The 20,631-nt window shown below is 39.4% G+C and overlaps 2 protein-coding genes and 1 long non-coding RNA gene across 4 annotated transcripts in view; 1 reads left to right on the forward strand and 2 right to left on the reverse strand.

The window, feature by feature from the left end:
- The window catches only part of gpr155a (G protein-coupled receptor 155a), a 23,415-nt gene extending 9,920 nt beyond the window's left edge, over positions 1-13,495 (reverse strand). The window contains exons 1-8 of one of the 2 annotated variants that reach the window (XM_062069909.1): positions 13,269-13,495; positions 10,550-11,049; positions 6,422-6,821; positions 6,132-6,294; positions 3,037-3,192; positions 811-894; positions 606-726; positions 445-529 (exon numbers count right to left, since the gene is read on the reverse strand). In XM_062069909.1, coding sequence (XP_061925893.1) covers positions 445-529; positions 606-726; positions 811-894; positions 3,037-3,192; positions 6,132-6,294; positions 6,422-6,821; positions 10,550-11,021 — 1,481 coding nt within the window. In that variant the 5' untranslated portion in view covers positions 11,022-11,049; positions 13,269-13,495. Of the gene's footprint in view, positions 1-444; positions 530-605; positions 727-810; positions 895-3,036; positions 3,193-6,131; positions 6,295-6,421; positions 6,822-10,549; positions 11,055-13,268 lie in introns of both variants that reach the window. The other variant, XM_062069908.1, reaches the window with a different exon arrangement.
- LOC133665394 (uncharacterized) overlaps positions 1-20,631 on the forward strand; it is a 707,793-nt gene that overhangs the window by 325,588 nt on the left and 361,574 nt on the right. The gene's annotated exons all lie outside the window — the stretch shown is intronic.
- Positions 19,222-20,631, reverse strand: part of LOC133664906 (acetylcholine receptor subunit alpha) — a 40,308-nt gene continuing 38,898 nt past the window's right edge. The window contains exons 8-9 of the mRNA XM_062069913.1: positions 19,911-20,147; positions 19,222-19,830 (exon numbers count right to left, since the gene is read on the reverse strand). Coding sequence (XP_061925897.1) covers positions 19,702-19,830; positions 19,911-20,147 — 366 coding nt within the window. The 3' untranslated portion in view covers positions 19,222-19,701. The remainder of the gene's footprint in view (positions 19,831-19,910; positions 20,148-20,631) is intronic.

Consider the following 20,631-nt stretch of genomic DNA (forward strand, 5'->3'; position numbering starts at 1 on the left):
AGATGAAAAAATTATATCAAAATCAAATTACAGTATGTTATTTATGAAGTTTGATCATTTTCCTCGACTGATGTACTAATATGTGGTTTATTTTGTACATACAGTATGTAGCATCATCTACAAAGATACAACAAATTGCTATTGCGACATCCAGTGGAGACATTTAGAACAGCTGTTTCTTTCATTCAAAAAACTTCAGTTTAATTTTTATACTTAGCAAACTCATCCCGCAGCCCGGATAAAACCTGTCGTACGTTTGACACCCCTGATGTAAGCATTACGTCTAAAAGTCCAAATAAGTCAGGGTGTTTAAAGTTTGTCCAAGCACTGCACACATTTCTGACTAATAACGTTAACAACACACTAATTGTGGCACGACATGAGAGGTGAGGTGTTTGGGTGTCACGCCAAGACATTGACAGGCAGCTTGTCATGGTGACTCACCCCCAGCTGGCAAATATAAACCATCCTGTTGAAACTTTCAAGTTGTCAAACCTGCTCAGGAGCACCAGAGAGAGTGCAATGAAAGCTACAAAAAGAAAATGTGCATGTTAGACATGTAGCATGGAGATATGATGTTGTTGCAGTGTGTTTCCACGCCATACCTGGCCAGACATAAGTGCTGTAGAGTGAGGTGCTCAGTAGCGTAAAAGTCAAGATCTGACAGATAAAGTTGTCTTTCTCCGCCACAAATTTCCACAGGATCATTCCAAAACAGGTGAGAAACTAAGACAGCACATGATGACGACTGCTTAACATGCAAGACGACAGACTTTTTATTAGTGACTAAAACTGGTTCACTGTGCTCACCTGTGCCAAGAAAAGGTTTGCAGTAAACATGTCAGGTAGCCTCTTGAATGCCTTTTTAAAAAGCATGACTGCGATGGTCCACAACTGTCAGAGAAAATATAATGTAAGTAATCCTCCCATATGTTGAATAGTGAGACATGTTCTTTTCAAGTCAGCACATGTCATACTTGGAATCAGTTGGCAAAGCAAATGAGTCTGCTCAAACCTCTAAAAAGCATGTTTCATTTTAGTCTATTTGACTACATTTCCATGATTGTATGTGGAGAAAACTCAAGCTCTCGATTCTGAACTCCTGTTTCCATTTCAGTGTTGTATAAAGAAAAATGAGGGTGCAAGGAGTATTTTTTTTTATAGTGATTCACATGTGTTGTCGTCATGTTGTTGCTCTTTTGACATTCCGCTAAGTGTACGCTTGACTGACTCAACACTTAAAATACACATAAGCCATTTAAACCATGTTTATGTGTCAGGCCGTGGTTTTTTTAAATACTTCTGTTGGTTTACGGAGCATTGAACCGTTCAGTGGCCAAACTTGATGCTGTTTTTATGATTAACATTAAACCAGACAGAACTGTGAAAACTGAATAAAGAGGAGTTTTTACATGGCACCAGCTGTTACAATGATCTTAAAATAATATATATTTATTAATATCTCAATAAATGTATTTCTTCACTGTAACATTCCTTCTCCCTTTATATTATATGTAGTTAAACGTTTCGATTTAGCAGTTTTATTTGATTTGCTTGAATGTGTTTTATGTGCCTTTGTGTTGGTTTTACACTTTGCCTTAGTAGTTCAAATAAAACCCTTTTCAGAGACTGTTGACTTGTGTAACTTGCTGCTTTGCCATACAAAAGGTGCCAACTGGGCTAAAAGTAAAATGAGGAAACAAGCAAAACATTGTGTAGACCAGTGTTTTTCAACCTTTTTTGAGCCCAGGCACATTTTTTGCATTGAAAAATTCTTGAGGCACACCATCAGCAGAAATCGTTAAAAAACAAAACTCAGTTGACAGTAAAGAGTCGTTGTCGCAATTTTTGGATATGACTTTAAACCATAACCAAGCGTGCATCAATATAGCTCTTGTCTCAAAGTAGGTGTACTGTCACCACCTGTCACATCACACCCTGACTTATTTTGACTTTTTTGCTGTTTTCCTGTGTGTTGTGTTTTAGTTCTTGTCTTGCGCTCCTATTTTGGTAGCTTTTTCTCTTTTTTTGGTATTTTCCTGTAGCAGTTTCATGTCTTTCTTTGAGCGATATTTCCCGCATCTACTTTGTTTTAGCAATCAAGAATATTTCAGTTGTTTTTATCCTTCTTTGTGTGGACATTGTTGACTGTCATGTCCTGTTCGGATGTACTTTGTGGACGCCGTCTTTGCTCTTTGCTGTCGTCCAGCATTCTGTTTTTGTTTACTTTGTAGCCAGTTGAGTTTTAGTTTCGTTCTGCATAGCCTTCCCTAAGCTTCAAAGCCTTTTCTTAGGGGCACTCACCTTTTGTTTATTTATGGTTTAAGCATAAGACACCTTTTTACCTGCACACTACCTCCCGCTGTTTCCGACATCTACAAAGCAATTAGCTACCAGCTGCCACCTACTGATATGGAAGAGTATTACACGGTTACTCTGCCGAGCTCTAGACAACACCGACACTCAACAACAACACATAATTTGTAGACTATAATTACTGGTTTGCAAAAAATATTTTTAACTCAAATAGGTGAAACTACGTAAGTTCAAATCCCAGCCAAATCATACCAAAGACTATAAAAATGGGACCCGCTTCCCTCCCTGCTTGGCACTCAGCATCAAGGGTTGGAGTTGGGGGTTAAATCACCAAAATGATTCTAGGGCGCGGCGCCGCTGCTGCCCACTGCTCCCCACTGCTCCCCAAGGGGATGGGTCAAATGCAGAGGACAAATTTCACCACATCTAGTGTGTGTGTGTGACAATCATTGGTACTTTAATCTTAATCTTAATCTCCCACGGCACACCAGACTGTATCTCACGGCACATCAATCAATAAACCATCAATCTGCCATTTACATCCTGAACAAGACTTGCTAGTTTACTATCAAACTGTCTCGACATGTCCCCCAAAACGTACATCACAAGTTGTGAAACATTTGGCGTCTGCCATGCAGGATAAAGATGAAGATTAAAATATGTAAAAGAAGCATCAGTTCAAAGTAAATACATGCGCGTAATACAATTGTTCTGACTCACCAGTGCCACTAAACTGGCAATGCTTATATAAAAGCAGACATCCTGCAGTGCGTGCATCAGTAGCCTAGAATCCATCCAATGGAGCGTGAGCAGCCAGGCTGAGGTAAACATTATTGGAGCTGAGAGGAAAGTGCTGATCACCATCCCAGAAATGATCTATTAAAACACAAAACAGTCAATCAAGGTAATTTGTAAGCAAAATAGGAACAATTCAGAGTTTGAATATGCCTCTGAAGTTCAACGAAAGTGGTAGTCATGCTTGATAATATGTGAGACTTCAACTTATGGAGCGTAGAAGGTAATGTATCCCATAAATTTATTTATTTGTGGCGAAATGGCAGAAATAGATTTGCCACTACCTCTGTGCCCTTTTCTCATTAACACATTATATAATTAATTTGTATTTCTAAGCATATTTGTTTTGCTTTTCATGTTTTTTGTTGACTTTTTGTTTCTCCCACAAGGGCCATAAGAGTCATTCATACCGACAGCCATCAGACTATATAATGCATATGTTCCTTTTTGACTGTACTTAAATGTATAATCTATTTATATTATTCACATGTGAATAATGCTGTATAATAGACTGTATTCATGTTATTCACATGTGAATAATGCTGTATAATAGACTGTATTTATATTATTCACATGTAAAAAAATACCTAAGTGTCTATTGTTTATTGTGAGCAAAATGTGGTGCTGAATTTCCCCCAGGGATCAATAAAGTATGTTCTATTCTATTCTATAACAATCGTCTGTCTCACAATACGAAGGTCCTGAGTAGTCGTGAGTTCAATCCCAGCCTCGGGATCTTTCTGTGTGGAGTTTGCATGTTCTCCCCGTGACTGCGTGGGTTCCCTCCGGGTACTCCGGCTTCCTCCCACCTCCAAAGACATGCACCTGGGGATAGGTTGATTGGCAACACTAAATTGGCCCTAGTGTGTGAATGTGAGTGTGAATGTTGTCTGTCTATCTGTGTTGGCCCTGCGATGAGGTGGCGACTTGTCCAGGGTGTACCCCGCCTTCCGCCCGATTGTAGCTGAGATAGGCTCCAGCGCCCCCCGCGACCCCGAAGGGAATAAGCGGTAGAAAATGGATGCATGGAACAATCACAGTTATGCAAATTATGTAATCTCCCCCACCTCCCCTGCAATCCACTACCACGGGTAGATTGCAGTTCTGTGGAAAACACTTTCAGGATTAACGCCAAAATGTGTTTTTCTTTTTGTACAGCTTCTTTTGACAGACATACTGTGTAATCATTTAGGCAATACCTACAAAAGGCCACTAGGTGACAAAACTGCCCTGCAAACACTTTCCTGTTGCCTTTCCAATATAATTTTCAAAAAAATCGTTTAACATCCAAATTAGTATTCTCATTTATTTAGATTCAAAATTGATTCATCATTTAAAAAAAAACATTCAAGATTAGATTTTTTTTTAAAGCATTTTTAGGCCATCTCCATGCTTACTCATTCTGTGTGTACATCATATGCCAGTAGCTGTAACCAGTAACCTATTTTGAAAAGGTTATATCATAATTTTTACACCATATACTATATTGCAAGTATTAGTTTTAATCAATAATCGTGTTGAATTGAGAATCGATTCTGAATTGAATCAACACCATATCGCAAGTTAGTTCCATCCTGTCAGGCACATATTTATAAGAATATTACAGTCATTTTAATTCAAACAATTCCTGAACAGTTAGTAAATTAAGGTGATCGTGGAACAAATTGATTTTTTTTTTTACCTTCCTTCTGTTAAAATATCACCTCTTAAAGGCCTACTGAAACCCACTACTACCGACCACGCAGTCTGATAGTTTATACATCAATGATGAAATCTTAACATTGCAACACATGCCAATACGGCCGGGTTAGATTACTAAAGTGTAATTTTAAATTTCACGCGAAATATATTCTGCTGAAAACGTCTCGATATGATGACGTTTGCGCGTGACGTCACGGATTGTAGCGGACATTTTGGGACACCATTGTGGCCAGCTATTAAGTCGTCTGTTTTCATCGCAAAATTCCACAGTATCCTGGACATCTGTGTTGGTGAATCTTTTGCAATTTGTTTAATGAACAATGGAGACAGCAAAGAAGAAAGCTGTAGGTGGGAAGCGGTGTATTAGCGGCCGGCTGCAGCAACACAAACACGTAGCCGGTGTTTCATTGTTTACATTCCCGAAAGATGAGTCAAGCTTTACCATTGGCCTGTGGAGAACTGGGACAACAGAGACTCTTACCAGGAGGACTTTGAGTTGGATACGCAGACGCGGTACCGTGAGTACGTACGCAGCTGCGGCTTCCAAACATTTGATTGCTTGCCCGTACGTGCGTGCCGCTATGTGCATGTCACGTACGTAACTTTGGGGAAATATATGTGCTGTATGAACTTTGCGGAGGTGAACGGTACTTTGGGCTGTGGGATTGAGTGTGTTGTGCGGGTGTTTGATTTGTATTGGCGGGTTATATGGACGGGAGGGGGGAGGTGTTTGTTATGCGGATTAATTTGTGGCATATTAAATATGAGCCTGGTTGTGTTGTGGCTAATAGAGTATATATATGTCTTGTGTTTATTTACTGTTTTAGTCATTCCCAGCTGAATATCAGGTCCCACCCGCCTCTCACAGCATCTTCCCTATCTGAATCGCTTCCACTGCCTTCTAGTCCTTCACTCTCACTTTCCTCATCCACGAATCTTTCATCCTCGCTCAAATTAATGGGGAAATTGTCGCTTTCTTGGTCCGAAACGCTCTCGCTGCTGGTGGCCATGATTGTAAACATAAACAATGTGCAGATGTGAGGAGCTCCACAACCTGTGACGTCACGCTACTTCCGGTACAGGCAAGGCTTTTTTTATCAGCGACCAAAAGTTGCGAACATTATCGTCGATGTTCTCTACTAAATCCTTTCAGCAAAAATAGGGCAATATCGCGAAATGATCAAGTATGACACATAGAATGGACCTGCTATCCCCGTTTAAATAAGAAAATCGCATTTCAGTAGGCCTTTAAATATCAACAGTTTGTATCCTGCTTCGTGCTGGTTTAGGTGAGCACTGACCAATGCTAGTCTACTCACCACTTCCAGCTGGGAGTTATAATACACAGCGTAGATTGCGACGCTCGGCGCTGTGGGGAAGGCTCCGTAAAGAAAAGCGTAGTTCGAGAGGCTTGAGTGGTTGACAGGGCTGGTGTTGTCCAGAAGATCCACCATGTCTTTACAAATAAGAGGCATCAGCAACCTGGGAAACGTAATAGTGCTCTATTACTGAGAATATCATACCTTCCTGAAGTCAACATGTCAACTCATTCAAAGAATCCGGTCATTTAGGACACAAGGAGTAGCAAAAGTAAGGTGTTTTTACTTACAATTTTGCTGTCAAGAGTAGTATCAGCGTCACAACAGTTGACCTGGTTAGATTCTTTAGCTGGCCCACCATGGACAGACCCAAGTAGAACAGAGCTGCTCCCTCAAAAGAGTTGGCCAAACCATCCACAAAGTCGGACATGAATGAGGGAATGGTCTGGCGCAGAACAAAATGGGCCGCGATGCCAATGATGACCATAAAAACAATAGGGTTCTTAAGGACTTGCAAAGCCACTTGTCCCACAATCAGAAGCTTGCCCTGCTGGTGGTCTCCCTGATTCTTCCATTTCTGGACCTCACAAAAGGCAAAGCCGATGGGATTTAGCAGCATTAGCGATACAGGTGCCACTAGGTAGATGTATTGGAGGTATTCTGGATATGTGCTTTGATATAGGGCTTTCACTGCGGACACACATGGGGGGACACAAATGTTAGACAAACGTTTTAAAAAGAAAGCATGCTCACATGTAAACAAGATGTTTACCTGGCTAAACAAAATAAATAGCTGCACAAAATGAGAAAAAACATGGTGGTTCAACTCAAGCCATGTTGTGCGTTTTCACTGCGACTACACAACTATGCAGAATCTTTAGTACGATTTCAAGGAAATAAACATGCATCCAATGCAGAAGTGTATACGTTTGAGCATTGTGCAAAAATTAAATATACAGTACAGGCTAAAAGTTTGGACACACCTTCTCCTTTAATGTGTTTTCTTTATTTTCATGACTATTTACATCGTAGATTGTCACATCAAAACTATGAATGAAGACATGTGGACTTATGTACTTAATTAAAAAAAAAAGGTGAAATAACTGAAAACATGTTTTATATTCCAGTTTCTTCAAAATAGCCACCCTTTGCTCTGATTACTGCTTTGCACACTCTTGGCATTCTCTCCATGAGCTTCAAGAAGTAGTCACCTGAAATGGTTTTCACTTCACAGGTGTCATAGATTTGATGCCTTCAGTGACAATCTACAATGTAAATAGTCATGAAAATAAAGAAAACGCATTGAATGAGAAGGTGTGTCCACACTTTTGGCCTAACCTTCTCAATCAATGCGTTTTCTTTATTTCCATGACTATTTACATTGTAGATTGTCACATCAAAACTATGAGTGAACACATGTGGAGTTATGTACTTAACAAAAAAAGGTGAAATAACTGAAAACCTGGTCTGGACGGTTCAGTTTTAGCCCATTTTAGACCCATTTCTAAGCTGCCTTTCCTCTCAAAGATCTTGGAGAAGATTGTTTTTACCCAGTTTAACACTTTTTTAGAGGACCGTGATATTTTAGAAGTCTTTCAGTCTGGGTTTAAACCCCTCCATAGTACCGAGTCAGCATTATTAAGGGTTTTTAATGATATCCTTTGAGCGACAGATTTAGGTGATCGTGTGATTTTAGTTTTACTGGATCTAACAGCAGCATTTGATACGATGGACCATAATATTTTAATTAGCCGCCGCGGCCTACGGCATCTGTGGTACTGCTTTGAGTTGGCTGAAGTCATATTTGACTAACAGGACCTTCTCTGTAAATGTTGCTGGTTCTGAATCCTCTGTTGCTCCCTTGACATGTGGGGTCCCGCAGGGCTCAGTTTTAGGACCACTGCCCCTTTCTATTTATTTACTTCCCGTGGGCTCAACCCTAAGAAAGCATGATATTTGTTTTCATTGTTATGCCGATGACACACAAATGTATTTTCTGTTAAAGAGAAATCATGCCTCTTTAATGCAGCCATTACTTGCTTGTCTTAATGATATCAAGGCCTGGATGGCCCTAAACTTCTTAAATTTCAATGAAAAGAAGACAGAAGTAATAGTGTTCGGACCTAGTGGTACCTGTGAGCTCCCCCCTGTTGACTTTGGCCCCTTGGCTTTGCACGTTAAGCCCATGGTCACCAACCTGGGCTTTCGTATTGACAGTGATTTTAAAGTGGACCGTCAGATTGGCACAGTGGTGAAAGCCAGCTTTTTTTATTTACGTCAGTTGGCCAAGGTTAAAAACCTTCTTTCTAGGCAACAGTTTGAGACAGTAATCCATGCCTTTTTTAACATCTCGGCTGGATTACTGAAACCCTTTGTATTTTGGAATTAGTCAATCCTCCCTCTCACGTCTGCAGCTGGTCCAAAATGCAGCTGCCCGGCTTTTAACAAACACAAGAAAAAGAGAGCACATTACTCCTGTTTTAGCCTCCCGCCACTGGCTGCCTGTGTCTTTTAGAGTCCATTTTAAAATGATCTTACTCGTTTTTAAATCCTTACGTGGTCTTGCCCCACCATACCTTTCTGAGCTGCTCCACATTTATGCCCCCACCCTGTCCCTCAGGTCAGCTGATCAAGGAGGTACCCAAATCAAAGCGCAAGCTCAGAGGGGACAGAGCCTTCTCTGTTGCGGGTCCCAAACTCTGGAACGATCTCCCTCTCCATGTGAGACAGGCCCCTTCTTTGGCTATTTTTAAGACCCTTCTTAAAACCCTTTTTTTTTTCTCTGGCTTTTAACCCAGCATGAGACTTTAAACTGTTTTTAACTTTTAACTTTCTAACTGCTTTTTATCTAACAAATTGTTCTGAGGGTAATTTGTATTTGCTTTTCAATGTGTATTTTACTTCTGTTTTAAATGTTATTTTTTAGTCTGTCCTTTGCCTTTATTTCTTTGTGGTGTACAGCCCTTTGTTTTTCAACTGTGGTTGTTTTTGAAGGGCTTTATAAATAAAGTTGGTACGGTATGGTATGGTAAAACATGTTTTATTTTCTAGTTTCTTCAAAATAGACCCCCTTTACTCTGATTACTTTTTCACACTCTTGGCATTCTCTCGATGAGCTTCAAGAGCTGATATGGTTTTCACCTCACAGGTGTCATAGTTTTGATGCCTACAATGTAAATAGTCATGAAAATAAAGAAAACACATTGAATGAGAAAGTTTGTAGATTGTTACGTCCATATATACGTGTGTGTATATATTATACACTACCGTTCAAAAGTTTGGGGTCACCCAAACAATCTTGTGGAATAGCCTTCATTTCTAAGAACAAGAATAGACTGTCGAGTTTCAGATGAAAGTTCTCTTTTTCTGGCCATTTTGAGCATTTAATTGACCCCACAAATGTGATGCTCCAGAAACTCAATCTGCTCAAAGGAAGGTCAGTTTTGTAGCTTCTGTAACGAGCTAAACTGTTTTCAGATGTGTGAACATGATTGCACAAGGGTTTTCTAATCATCAATTAGCCTTCTGAGCCAATGAGCAAACACATTGTACCATTAGAACACTGGAGTGATAGTTGCTGGAAATGGGCCTCTATACACCTATGTAGATATTGCACCAAAAACCAGACATTTGCAGCTAGAATAGTCATTTACCACATTAGCAATGTACAGAGTGTATTTCTTTAAAGTTAAGACTAGTTTAAAGTTATCTTCATTGAAGAGTACAGTGCTTTTCCTTCAAAAATAAGGACATTTCAATGTGACCCCAAACTTTTGAACGGTAGTGTATATATGGGTTCAATGTGTTTTCTTTATTTTCATGACTATTTACATTGTATATTGTCACATCAAAACTATGAATGAACACATGTGGAGTTATGTATTTAACAAAAAAAAGGTGCAATAACTGAAAACATGTTTTATATTCTAGTTTCTTCAAAATAGCCACCCTTAGCTCTGATCACTTTTTTTGCAAACTCTTGGCATTCTCTCGATGAGCCTCAACCTGAAATGGTTTTCACTTCACAGGTGTGCTTGAAGCTCATGGAGAGAATGCCAAGAGTGTGCAAAGCAGTAATCAGAGCAAAGGGTGGCTATTTTGAAGAAACTATAACATAAAACATGTTTTCAGTTATGTCACCTCTTTTTGTTAAGTACATAACTCCACATGTGTTCATTCATAGTTTTGATGTGACAATCTACAATGTAAATAGTCATGAAAATAAAGAAAACACATTGAAATGAGAAGGTGTCTCCAAACTTTTGGCCTTTTACCGTATATTATGATTATATCAATACCGCTATTCACAACTATCTCTGCACCGTTCTTTGTTGGTGAGTGTAAATCCTAACTTCAGAATGACATAACATAATAAACGCTTTGCTGATAGCGATATGTTTTATCAGCATGGTACATACCAATCGGGAAACCCAGAGCAAAGTCATTGCTCTGGGTGGCGAATATTGAGAAGAGTCCAGCTTTGCTATAGCGGCTCTCTGGACTGGAAACCAGCAGTGTGAGGACACAAACGACGGCAAACACCGACGCTTTGGCGACCAGGATACTCCAGATGAAGGGCCAGATGACATTCCCAAAGTCCAGCAGTACCATGTTCTTAAAGAGGAGCGCAGGTAGGGCAAACGTTGACACAAAGTGGCCTAAACCCTTGGCGTGGGTGGAGGTGATGATTTTGGCCCTGCCGGCGACGTAGCCACACAATATGATGCCGAAGCACTTGAACAGTGCCGGGAGGAGTTTGTTGATGGATATGCCGGATGATGGACCGGGGGGATCCAGCAGGTCCCCAGCTTCATGTGGAAGGACGGTGGTGGCAGTGCTGATCTCCATGATGATGATGATGATGATGATGATGCTCCTACCAGCCCTCATGCTGGGGTTAAGGCCATGTTGATGATATCTTTACTGCCAGAGAGCACAAAGTAGGTGATTCATCTTAGAGGTGGTGCAAAGGTAACAAGATGGCTGATAATGTCAAACACACCCACTGTGCGCCGATAAGATATTTCAGAAGTCAATAGGGTAAAATCATAGACATCTTATAAGTAGACGCAGCATTGGCTGCTGTGACGCGAGAAATTCGGCCGCCATCTTGAAGTGGTGATGAGGAGCCGTTGAGCAGCCTAAACTGACAGTCGACAGGTAGAAAACAAAGATGGTGTTCAGCGTTTTCCCGCTCAAATGAGCGGACTGTTGAAAATAGGAATTCGGGGAGAGTAAGATTTAACATTAACGTACTATTGGTTGTATTTTGTGAAAATAATATTACCACAGAGTTGAGAAGGAGCAAAGATCTTCAATAGTTCTGAAATCCTAGTCGCTAGCAAACAAGAGTATGACCATAATAGAATTGCTTGTCAATAAAATTAATTACATTTAAAAATGTCATACTTGAATAACAAAGTTGAAATAAATGATGAAGATAAAGATTGTAGAAGCCAACAGGGGTAAAAGTTAGGACCACAGTCCAGATTGTGTAGGGGGGGTAATATATGTTAGCTAAATAGACTAGTGTTTTTCAACCACTGTGCCGCGGCACACAAGTGTGCCGTGAGATACAGTCTGGTGTGCCGTGGGATACAGTCTGGTGTGCCGTGGGAGATTATCTAATTTCACCTATTTGGGGTAAAAAATATTTTTTGCAAACCAGTAATTATAGTCTGCAAATGATGTGTTGTTGTTGAGTGTCAGTGCTGTCTAGAGCTCGGCAGAGTAACCGTGTAATACTCTTCCATATCAGTAGGTGGCAGCTGGTAGCTAATTGCTTTGTAGATGTCGGAAACAGCGTGCAGGTAAAAGGGTGTCTAATGCTTAAACCAAAAATAAACAAAAGGTGAGTGCCCCAAAGAAAAGGCATTGAAGCTTAGGGAAGGCTATGCAGAACGAAACTAAAACTGAACTGGCTACAAAGTAAACAAAAAACAGAATGCTGGACGACAGCAAAGACTTACTGTGGAGCAAAGACGGCGTCCACAATGGACATCCGAACATGACATGACAATCGACAATGTCCCCACGAAGAAGGATAAACACAAATTAGATGCGGCAAATATCACTCAAAGGAAGACATGAAACTGCTACAGGAAAATACCAAAAAAAGAGAAAAAGCCACCAAAATAGGAGCGCAAGACAAGAACTAAACACTACACACAGGAAAACAGCAAAAAACTCCAAATAAATCAGGGCGTGATGTGACAGGTTGTGACAGTACACCTACTTTGAGAGAAGAGCTATAGTGATGCATGCTTGGTTATGGTTTGAATTCATATCCAACAATTGCGACAACGACTTTTTACTGTCAACTGAATTTAGTTTTTTAATGATTTCTGCTGGTGGTGTGCCTCCGGATTTTTTCAACGCAAAAACTGTGCCTTGGCTCAAAAAAGGTTGAAAAATACTGAACTAGACAATCAGATGGACAGTGGCTATACAGTATTATACAAGTCTAAATATAGTCTAGCTTTCCAACCCAATTTTGTGTAGCCCACCTTCGTGAAACGTGTGGGACTTTTATCCAAAGCAATATACATAAAAAATACATATAAAACAATCACTGTAAACATGATAATTTAAGGGAAGAATGTAATAGAAAATATCAATACAAAGTGTCAAGACAGAATAAACTCTCTGCTGCTGCAGCAACAGAGATACAGTCTATAGGTCCCTAAGATATATAGATATCTAATGCATTCATACATTGTTTATGTAGGATATACGCATGTATATATAACGTAATCATATTGTTTCTTCAACTTAAAAATAGCTGACCGTTTTTTCCCCCCTTCTCTGGGATTATGTTCCCAGTTTTGATTTCGGATGTCTGGTCACTTATAGCATATAAGAATATTATATTACTGTTAAGCAAACTATGAACAATAAAACATGTGTCCTTTATCATAGCTAAACGTATGACAAAAAAACGTGTGAAAATCAGTGGTATTCAGTGAGGTAAGATGAATTAAATGCGCTGACAGTTCATTGCTCCTGCCAAATGAATTGCACTGAGTGGAGCGGATCACCACTCCAAGATGGCGGCCTCGCGTCTCTTCAGCGCCACTAGGCAGTAGCGGTCGATGCTGCGTACCCTTATAAAATGTCTATGGGTAAAATCAATCTCACCCTCGTCCTCACGTGTCACGGAGTCAAAGTTCCGGAGGAAGGAGCCGCCATGTTTGTTAGCCTGCTAAACCCGCGTTAGCACTCGAACAATTGTTTCGTCGTCCTCCATAAGGCAGGGGATAGCGGCACGACGCTTTTAAACGGCGTGAGGAACTGAAAAATGTCGCTTGTGTTGTGACTTTACTTTCTGACGTTCCCTCCCTGCCAGAAACTTTCGTAAAAAAGGAGAAGCTGGCAGCCGCCATTCGACCAATCACAGAACAGGGGGCGGGGCTTAACTTGGTTCGCTGCACAAAGTCAAAGTGGGATTTCAAGCCTGTTCGGGGCGATACAAGACACTTTGGCACCGATCCGATACCAAGCACAAACTGGATTTGACTGGAGGAATTACGATACAGCTATCAATACGCTTCACTCGTTTGTATAGTCCATCCATCCATTTTCTAGGATTGAGATGAAATCAAAAGGGCCAAGCGGTAGAAAATGAATGGAACTGCATTGGAACATTAATAAATATGTATCGGGTTGGTTGTCACATATTATCTCTTGCCACCAGAGGGCGATGTTTCTCAAACTGGCATTGAAAGTATTATTTGTTTTTCGTCCAATTGTCAATATTCAGTTATTTAGTATTTGTGTCGTATGCTTTTAAACAACAAAACAATTGTTACCTGTGTAACCGAGGGTTTATATAGGTCGCCTATACTGTATAAAACTACAAAATAACAAACACGGAGGCTCCAGGACCACTTTATTTCACAACGTGCCACCACTTCCGCTCTTAGCGCCTTTAAAATAAGAACTCAAGGCATATACTGTATTACAGCTTATAACAGGAATTTAACATCACAAAGATGCAAGTCCATAAAAAAACACCTCCCCTCCTACAAAAAGAAACGTCCTCGTTCAACACAATAACAGGATAAGTGCAAAAACAACACAGGCAGTTAAAGAAAAAAACGTATTAACCTGTCCCCCTAAATATACAGAGTTACAAAATTGCATGTTCCCCTCACACCACTTCCGCTCTTAGGGCCTTCAAAATAAGAGCTCAAGGCATATACTGTATAACAGCTTATAACAGGAATTTAAAGGCCTACTGAAATTTTTTTTTAAATTTAAACGGGGATAGCAGATCCATTCTATGTGTCATACTTGATCATTTCGCGATATTGCCATATTTTTGCTGAAAGGATTTAGTAGAGAACAACGACGATAAAGGTCGCAACTTTTGGTCGCTGATAAAAAAAAAGCCTTGCCTATACCGGAAGTAGCGTGACGTCACCGGAGGAAGGACTCCTCACATTTTCCCATTGTTTACAATGCAGCGAGAGAGATTCGGACCGAGAAAGCGACGATTACCCCATTAATTTGAGCGAGGATGAAAGATTCGGGGATGAGGAAAGTGAGAGTGAAGGACTAGAGTGCAGTGCAGGACATATCTTTTTTCGCTCTGACCGTAACTTAGGTACAAGGGTTCATTGGATTCCACACTTTCTCCTTTTTCTATTGTGGATCACGGATTTGTATTTTAAACCACCTCGGATACTATATCCTCTTGAAAATGAGAGTCGAGAACGCAAAATGGACATTCACAGTGACTTTTATCTCCACGACAATACATCGGCGAAGCTCTTTAGCTACTGAGCTAACGTGATAGCATCGGGCTCAAATGCAGATAGAAACAAAATAAATAAATCCCTGACTGGAAGGATAGACAGAAAATCAACAATACTATTAAACCATGGACATGTAAATACATGGTTAATAATTCCCAGCTTGGCAAAGCTTAACAATGCTGTTGCTAACGACGCCATTGAAGCTAACTTAGCAACGGGTCCTCACAGAGCTATGATAAAAACATTAGCTATCCACCTACGCCAGCCAGCCCTCATCTGCTCATCAAGACCCATGCTCACCTGCGTTCCAGCGATCGACGGAAGGACAAAGGACTTCACCCGATCATCTGTGCAGTCGACGGCTAGCGTCGGCTAGCGCGTCTGCTATCCAAGTCAAAGTCCTCCTGGTTGTGTTGCTACAGCCAGCCGCTAATACACCGATCCCACCTACAACTTTCTTCTTTGCAGTCTTCATTGTTCATTAAACAAATTGCAAAAGATTCACCAACACAGATGTCCAGAATACTGTGGAATTTTGAGATGAAAACAGAGCTTTTTTGTATTGGATTTAATGGGGTACCAATACTTCCGGTTCAACGATTGACGTCACGTGCATACGTCATCATATATAGACGTTTTCAACCGGAAGTTTAGCGGGAAATTTAAAATTGCACTTTATAAGTTAACCCGACCGTATTGGCATGTGTTGCAATGTTAAGATTTCATCATTGATATATAAACTATCAGACTGCGTGGTCGGTAGTAGTGGGTTTCAGTAGGCCTTTGACATCACAAAGAGGCAAGTCCATAAAATAGGTTACACCTGTAAAAAGTGTCAACACTACAGATTGTTGGTAGCTAGCTAATACAAACTTTATTATTTTAATACAGGAATGACTATTGTATGTTTTTAAGATGAGCAATTCACAGGAAAGTAAAAAGTGTGACAACCAACCACCTTCCACGATGTGTTTATAACATGCATGGTGGTTGCATAATGACAGGCACATCTTAAAACACAAACTTAACCTGAGCACAATTAAACACAACCGTGCATGCTTGATTTGTGTAAAACAGGATTCTCAAACAGGTGTCAAACTCAAGGCCCGGGGGCCAGATGTGGCCCGCCACTTCATTTTATTTGGCCCTTGAAAGCCTGGAAATATTATGTATCAATAAAGTAGTGTCAATTTTCTTACCAAATGTATTCTTTCTTTCTATTTTGGGAGAACAAAAATATATGTACTCCATGTAATCGCAAATGATGTTAACTTAAATATTGTCTAATTATGCAAAAATATATTATCAAACATTAAAACCATTTTTTAAATAGAAATAAATACTACTAATAATGATTTCAACACAAGTTATTCATCAATTTGTGCAATGTAAAAGTAGCAATAGATTTCATGGTAGAATTGGGAAATTTACTGTGATTTTTACAGAATTTTTCTCTAAATGAATAAACTTTTTTACTGTAACAAACTGTGGAGCCGTTTTAGCATTTACGGCAGTACACCCAAAAATCTACAGTCGTTGATTTGTGGTAAAAAAACAAACAAAAACAAACTGGCAGCTCAGGTGCCAAAATTTTACCGTAAAATTGCAGTTTTTCTTATTTACAGTAAAAAAACAAATGTAAATTTTACAGTAAAATTCTGGCAACTGAGCTGCATTTTTTTTACCACAAAAACAGCAGTACTGTTTTTCCATTTACAGTAATATAAACTACATTTTGAGGTGAAATGTCTGCAAATTACCATATTTATTTTAAATTTTTGTTTTAAAAAATTTATTAATAATATGCATCAAAAAATGGTGTAATAATAGTATATTCACTGTTAGAAGCGGCCCTCTGGGGCCAAACATAACTGTGACGTGGCCCTCGGTACACAGGCTTCATCTGGTGGTACAACCAAAGAACCACTTGACTAAAGTACAGTGTTTTATTTTCCTATATTCAAACACAGTATCACTGTTCAACTGTGTGTAATGTTACAGTGGCCAAAAATCTTAAACAAGTTGAAATACTTATTTGGTTGTTACCATTTAGTGGTCAATTGTACGGAATATGTACTTTACTGTGCAATCTACTAATACAAGTTTCAATCAATCAATCAATCAATCAAAGGCTTGACAGTATATTCTAAGCGTGATCGTTTTACATATTTCATAAGTAGCACTATGGACCTTATGTACATATTAAGAAATGTTTTGTTTTATGCAAACATAAGAAGCACCTTCTATAAAACAGATCATTTTGTGAGGAATTTTGAGAGGCATCCTAAATCTTAGCGTTAAATGAGACATCTGCTTGGCACTCAGCATCAAGGGTTGGAATGGGGGGTTTATATCACCAAAAATGATTCCCGAGCACGGCCACCGCTGCTGCTCACTGCTCCCCTCACCTCCCAGGGGGAGGAACAAAGGTGATGGGTCAAATGCAGAGAGTAATTTCACCACACCTACACTGCAAAAACTGAAATCTAAGTAGGAGTGATATTTGCTTATTTTCTGATAAGACAATTCTTCTCACTAAGCAGATTTTATGTTAGAGTGTTTTACTTGTTTTAAGGGTTTTGGTCCTAAATGATCTGTGTAAGATATTACAGCTTGTTGCTGAGATTTGATGACCTATATTGAGTAAAACATGCTTAAACTAGAATATCAACTGTTGCAAAGCTGTGTCATCAACACTCACAAGTATAAAACTACTTTTTTAAAGTAATAATTTCTTATTTCAAGCATGGAAAAAAAAAATCATGACTTTGACACAATTGTGTCTCATATTAAAACAGATGACGGCCAAATGGACTTTGCTGTTTTATTTTTAATGAAACAATAGAACATATATAGTAGTACAGTTATTAGTGAGAATATACTTATTTTAAGGTATTTTTGGGTTGATTGAAGTTAGCTTGGTTCAAATAAAATACCCCTAATTTTAGTATTTTTTTTTCTTGTTTTTGAACACTGACTTTTTGCAGTGTAGTGTGTGTGTGTGACTATCAGTGGTACTTTTAACTTTAATCTACCATCTATAAAAGTTGTTCTCAAACATTTTGTCACACACTACTGTCACACCCATGACCGTCCACTTGTTTGTCACCTTGGGTTTGGGCGGTAACGCCATTCAGATGTTCAGTTGTTGGAGCAGTTCATTGGTTTTTCCTTTGTTACCGCCCTTTTGTTTTCTGTTACAGACCTAACCATTCCCTGAGCCGGGTGTAATTACCAGGGGGTGCTGCAGGTGTGCGTAATGAACAGACCTATTTAATGACACCTGTACTGGCAGAAAGGCACTGGCTGATTACTCCTGGTTGACATGGGACCGCAGATTCTTCTCCTCAATTCAAAGTTCCTGTACGACCTTTCACCTTCCTGCCCTGTGTAGTCCTCCTCCAGGCTGAGGTAGCCACTCTGTTCTTCATTAGAATATTCAGTGTTTCCCATAAACTGCCAAGATACCTGTGGCGGTGGGGGCGTGGTAATGGGCGTGGCTATCGGCGTGGTCACCATGACATCGAGTAATTTGCATAATTTACTACAATGATATGATTTTCTCTAAAAAGGCTAAAAAAATGTATACTTACTAATTAATAATAACAGTTTTGTTTTAAACGTCCATCCATCCATCCATTTTACAATATAATTACAACACTTTATGTACATCTAAATTTCGTTGGACCTGTACCTGTACATGCACAATGACAATAAAGATCATTCATTCATTCACATATTTATATACAGATTTGAACAATAAGTTATTCACTAAAATATATTTAATTGTGGTTCTTACAAAAAATATATCTTATAAAATATAAAAGCTAAAATGTCTCTTGAAGCGCTGCCCCTTTAATTAATGCATACTAAATAATTTTACTTTAGCCTACTACTACAACCATATTATTTACCAGCAACATAAAGTGAAACAGAGGCAGAGGTGTCCTGCCACAGTCAGTAACAAATAAACAGAAAACAGTAGTGGCCAAATACAAATAAGGCAACAAGAGAAGTATCCTACACTTCTCTTTTGTAAAGTAAATGTGAACATCCTATATGGGCATCTACATCAACTATATGATTTGCCTGAGAAGCTGGACAGGGGGAAAAAAATAAATAAAATAAAAATATTTGTGGCGGACGTAATTCTTTTGTGGCGGGCCGCCACAAATAAATGAATGTGTGGGAAACACTGATATTTTACCTGTTGCAGTATTTTTCACGGTGCAATCTTTTGTTCCTTTTTTTGATGCACCGTAGTTTTTGTTGTCTACTTTATCATCTAACATTCATAGACATTTAACATCAAAATGTCCTCCAATAATCTCACAAAAGTTGGTCTTTTCTTTAATTTTAGTCAAGCCATTTACAAAAAGGTAAACATTGGTAGGCTATAGGATACTAGAAGCTAGTGAATACACAACAGCTAAGCACACAATAGCACACACATACCTAACAAGTGTCCTAAATTGAACAAAACATCAAAACAAAGAAGTCTCAAATAATTATTGTTGCATACTACTTACACATGCAAAGTCTTGTATTAGAAAGCAGTAACAAACGTGTCCGCATCATTTTTCCTTACCTAGTCACAAGCTTAATTGAATGAATGATCATGGCCACTAGATGTCGCCAATAAAACCTTTATCACTCCACTTCCACTTAAAGAGCATGAGTCTATTTCTGAAGATTAAAAAAATAGGTCGTGTTTTTCATACCTACCATTGTTCTGTTGGATTAATTTCACTTGATCAAAATGTTTTCTACTTGCAGTGGAGTGTGCAACAAAGAAGAGGCAGGAGGCATCCAGACTAGAGCATGCTCAACTCAATGAGACGTCCAGCAAACACACCTAAAGTTCCGATGAGACACACGGCCATGAAGACACACAGCAGGATGTGGTCCAACACCATGGCCACAAACTTCCACTCCTCAGCAGCCTGGACAAGGAGAAGAAAGCACAGTCAAATACAGGAAGTACACTCCAAGTAAAAAAGGGCATGAAGAAGATGATGGATACATTGTTGGACTCCTCGTCTGACTTCATGGTTTCCGCGATGTACTTGACTCCTTCAATGGCACTGCGGACGTCAGGGTTCTTGGTTATAGGCGACTGGTAGGGGACAGCGGAGGCCTGGTTGCCAGAGATGTCCGAGATGTCAAAGTCGCCGCTGTAGATGTTCTTCACTGGCTTTTCCTTCCCGGGGCGCTTCATTGTCGAGAAGAACATGATGTTTGGAATGGTTTCAATGAAAAGCTGACAGAAAAAAAAAGCAGAAATAACCAATTTTTTAAATCAACTGCTGCTGGAAACATGTACAGTACACAAATTTAACTGTTAAATATTATTATCACTGTTTTTTTCACAATGACATAATCACCATTACTGGCCTATCTACACCTTAATTCAGGCCTAGGCAAACTAGGTCACATGCGGCCCGTTAAGCTTTTCAATCTGGCCCGCCGGACATACCCAAATAATTTCTTTAGATGTTTAAGATGTAAAGTGTAGCTGCCATTATGATGTGCAGTGATGTTTTCTAATGACCGTAAGTCTTCAACTATACTAAGTATTTCAATGCTTGGAATCTGCACTTTTGCATGATATACTAGTTAGACGCAGAAAGAGATTTTAACAACAAAGTTGTAAAGCTTAGTGATATATCACATATATCAGATTGTAGGTGGGTTTATTTTTTTACCCTTCGCGTTCATATTTCGCTGTGTTTGTTGCATTTTTG

This window comes from Entelurus aequoreus, linkage group LG14 (genome assembly GCF_033978785.1).
Source record: "Entelurus aequoreus isolate RoL-2023_Sb linkage group LG14, RoL_Eaeq_v1.1, whole genome shotgun sequence".
Lineage (NCBI taxonomy): Eukaryota > Metazoa > Chordata > Actinopteri > Syngnathiformes > Syngnathidae > Entelurus > Entelurus aequoreus.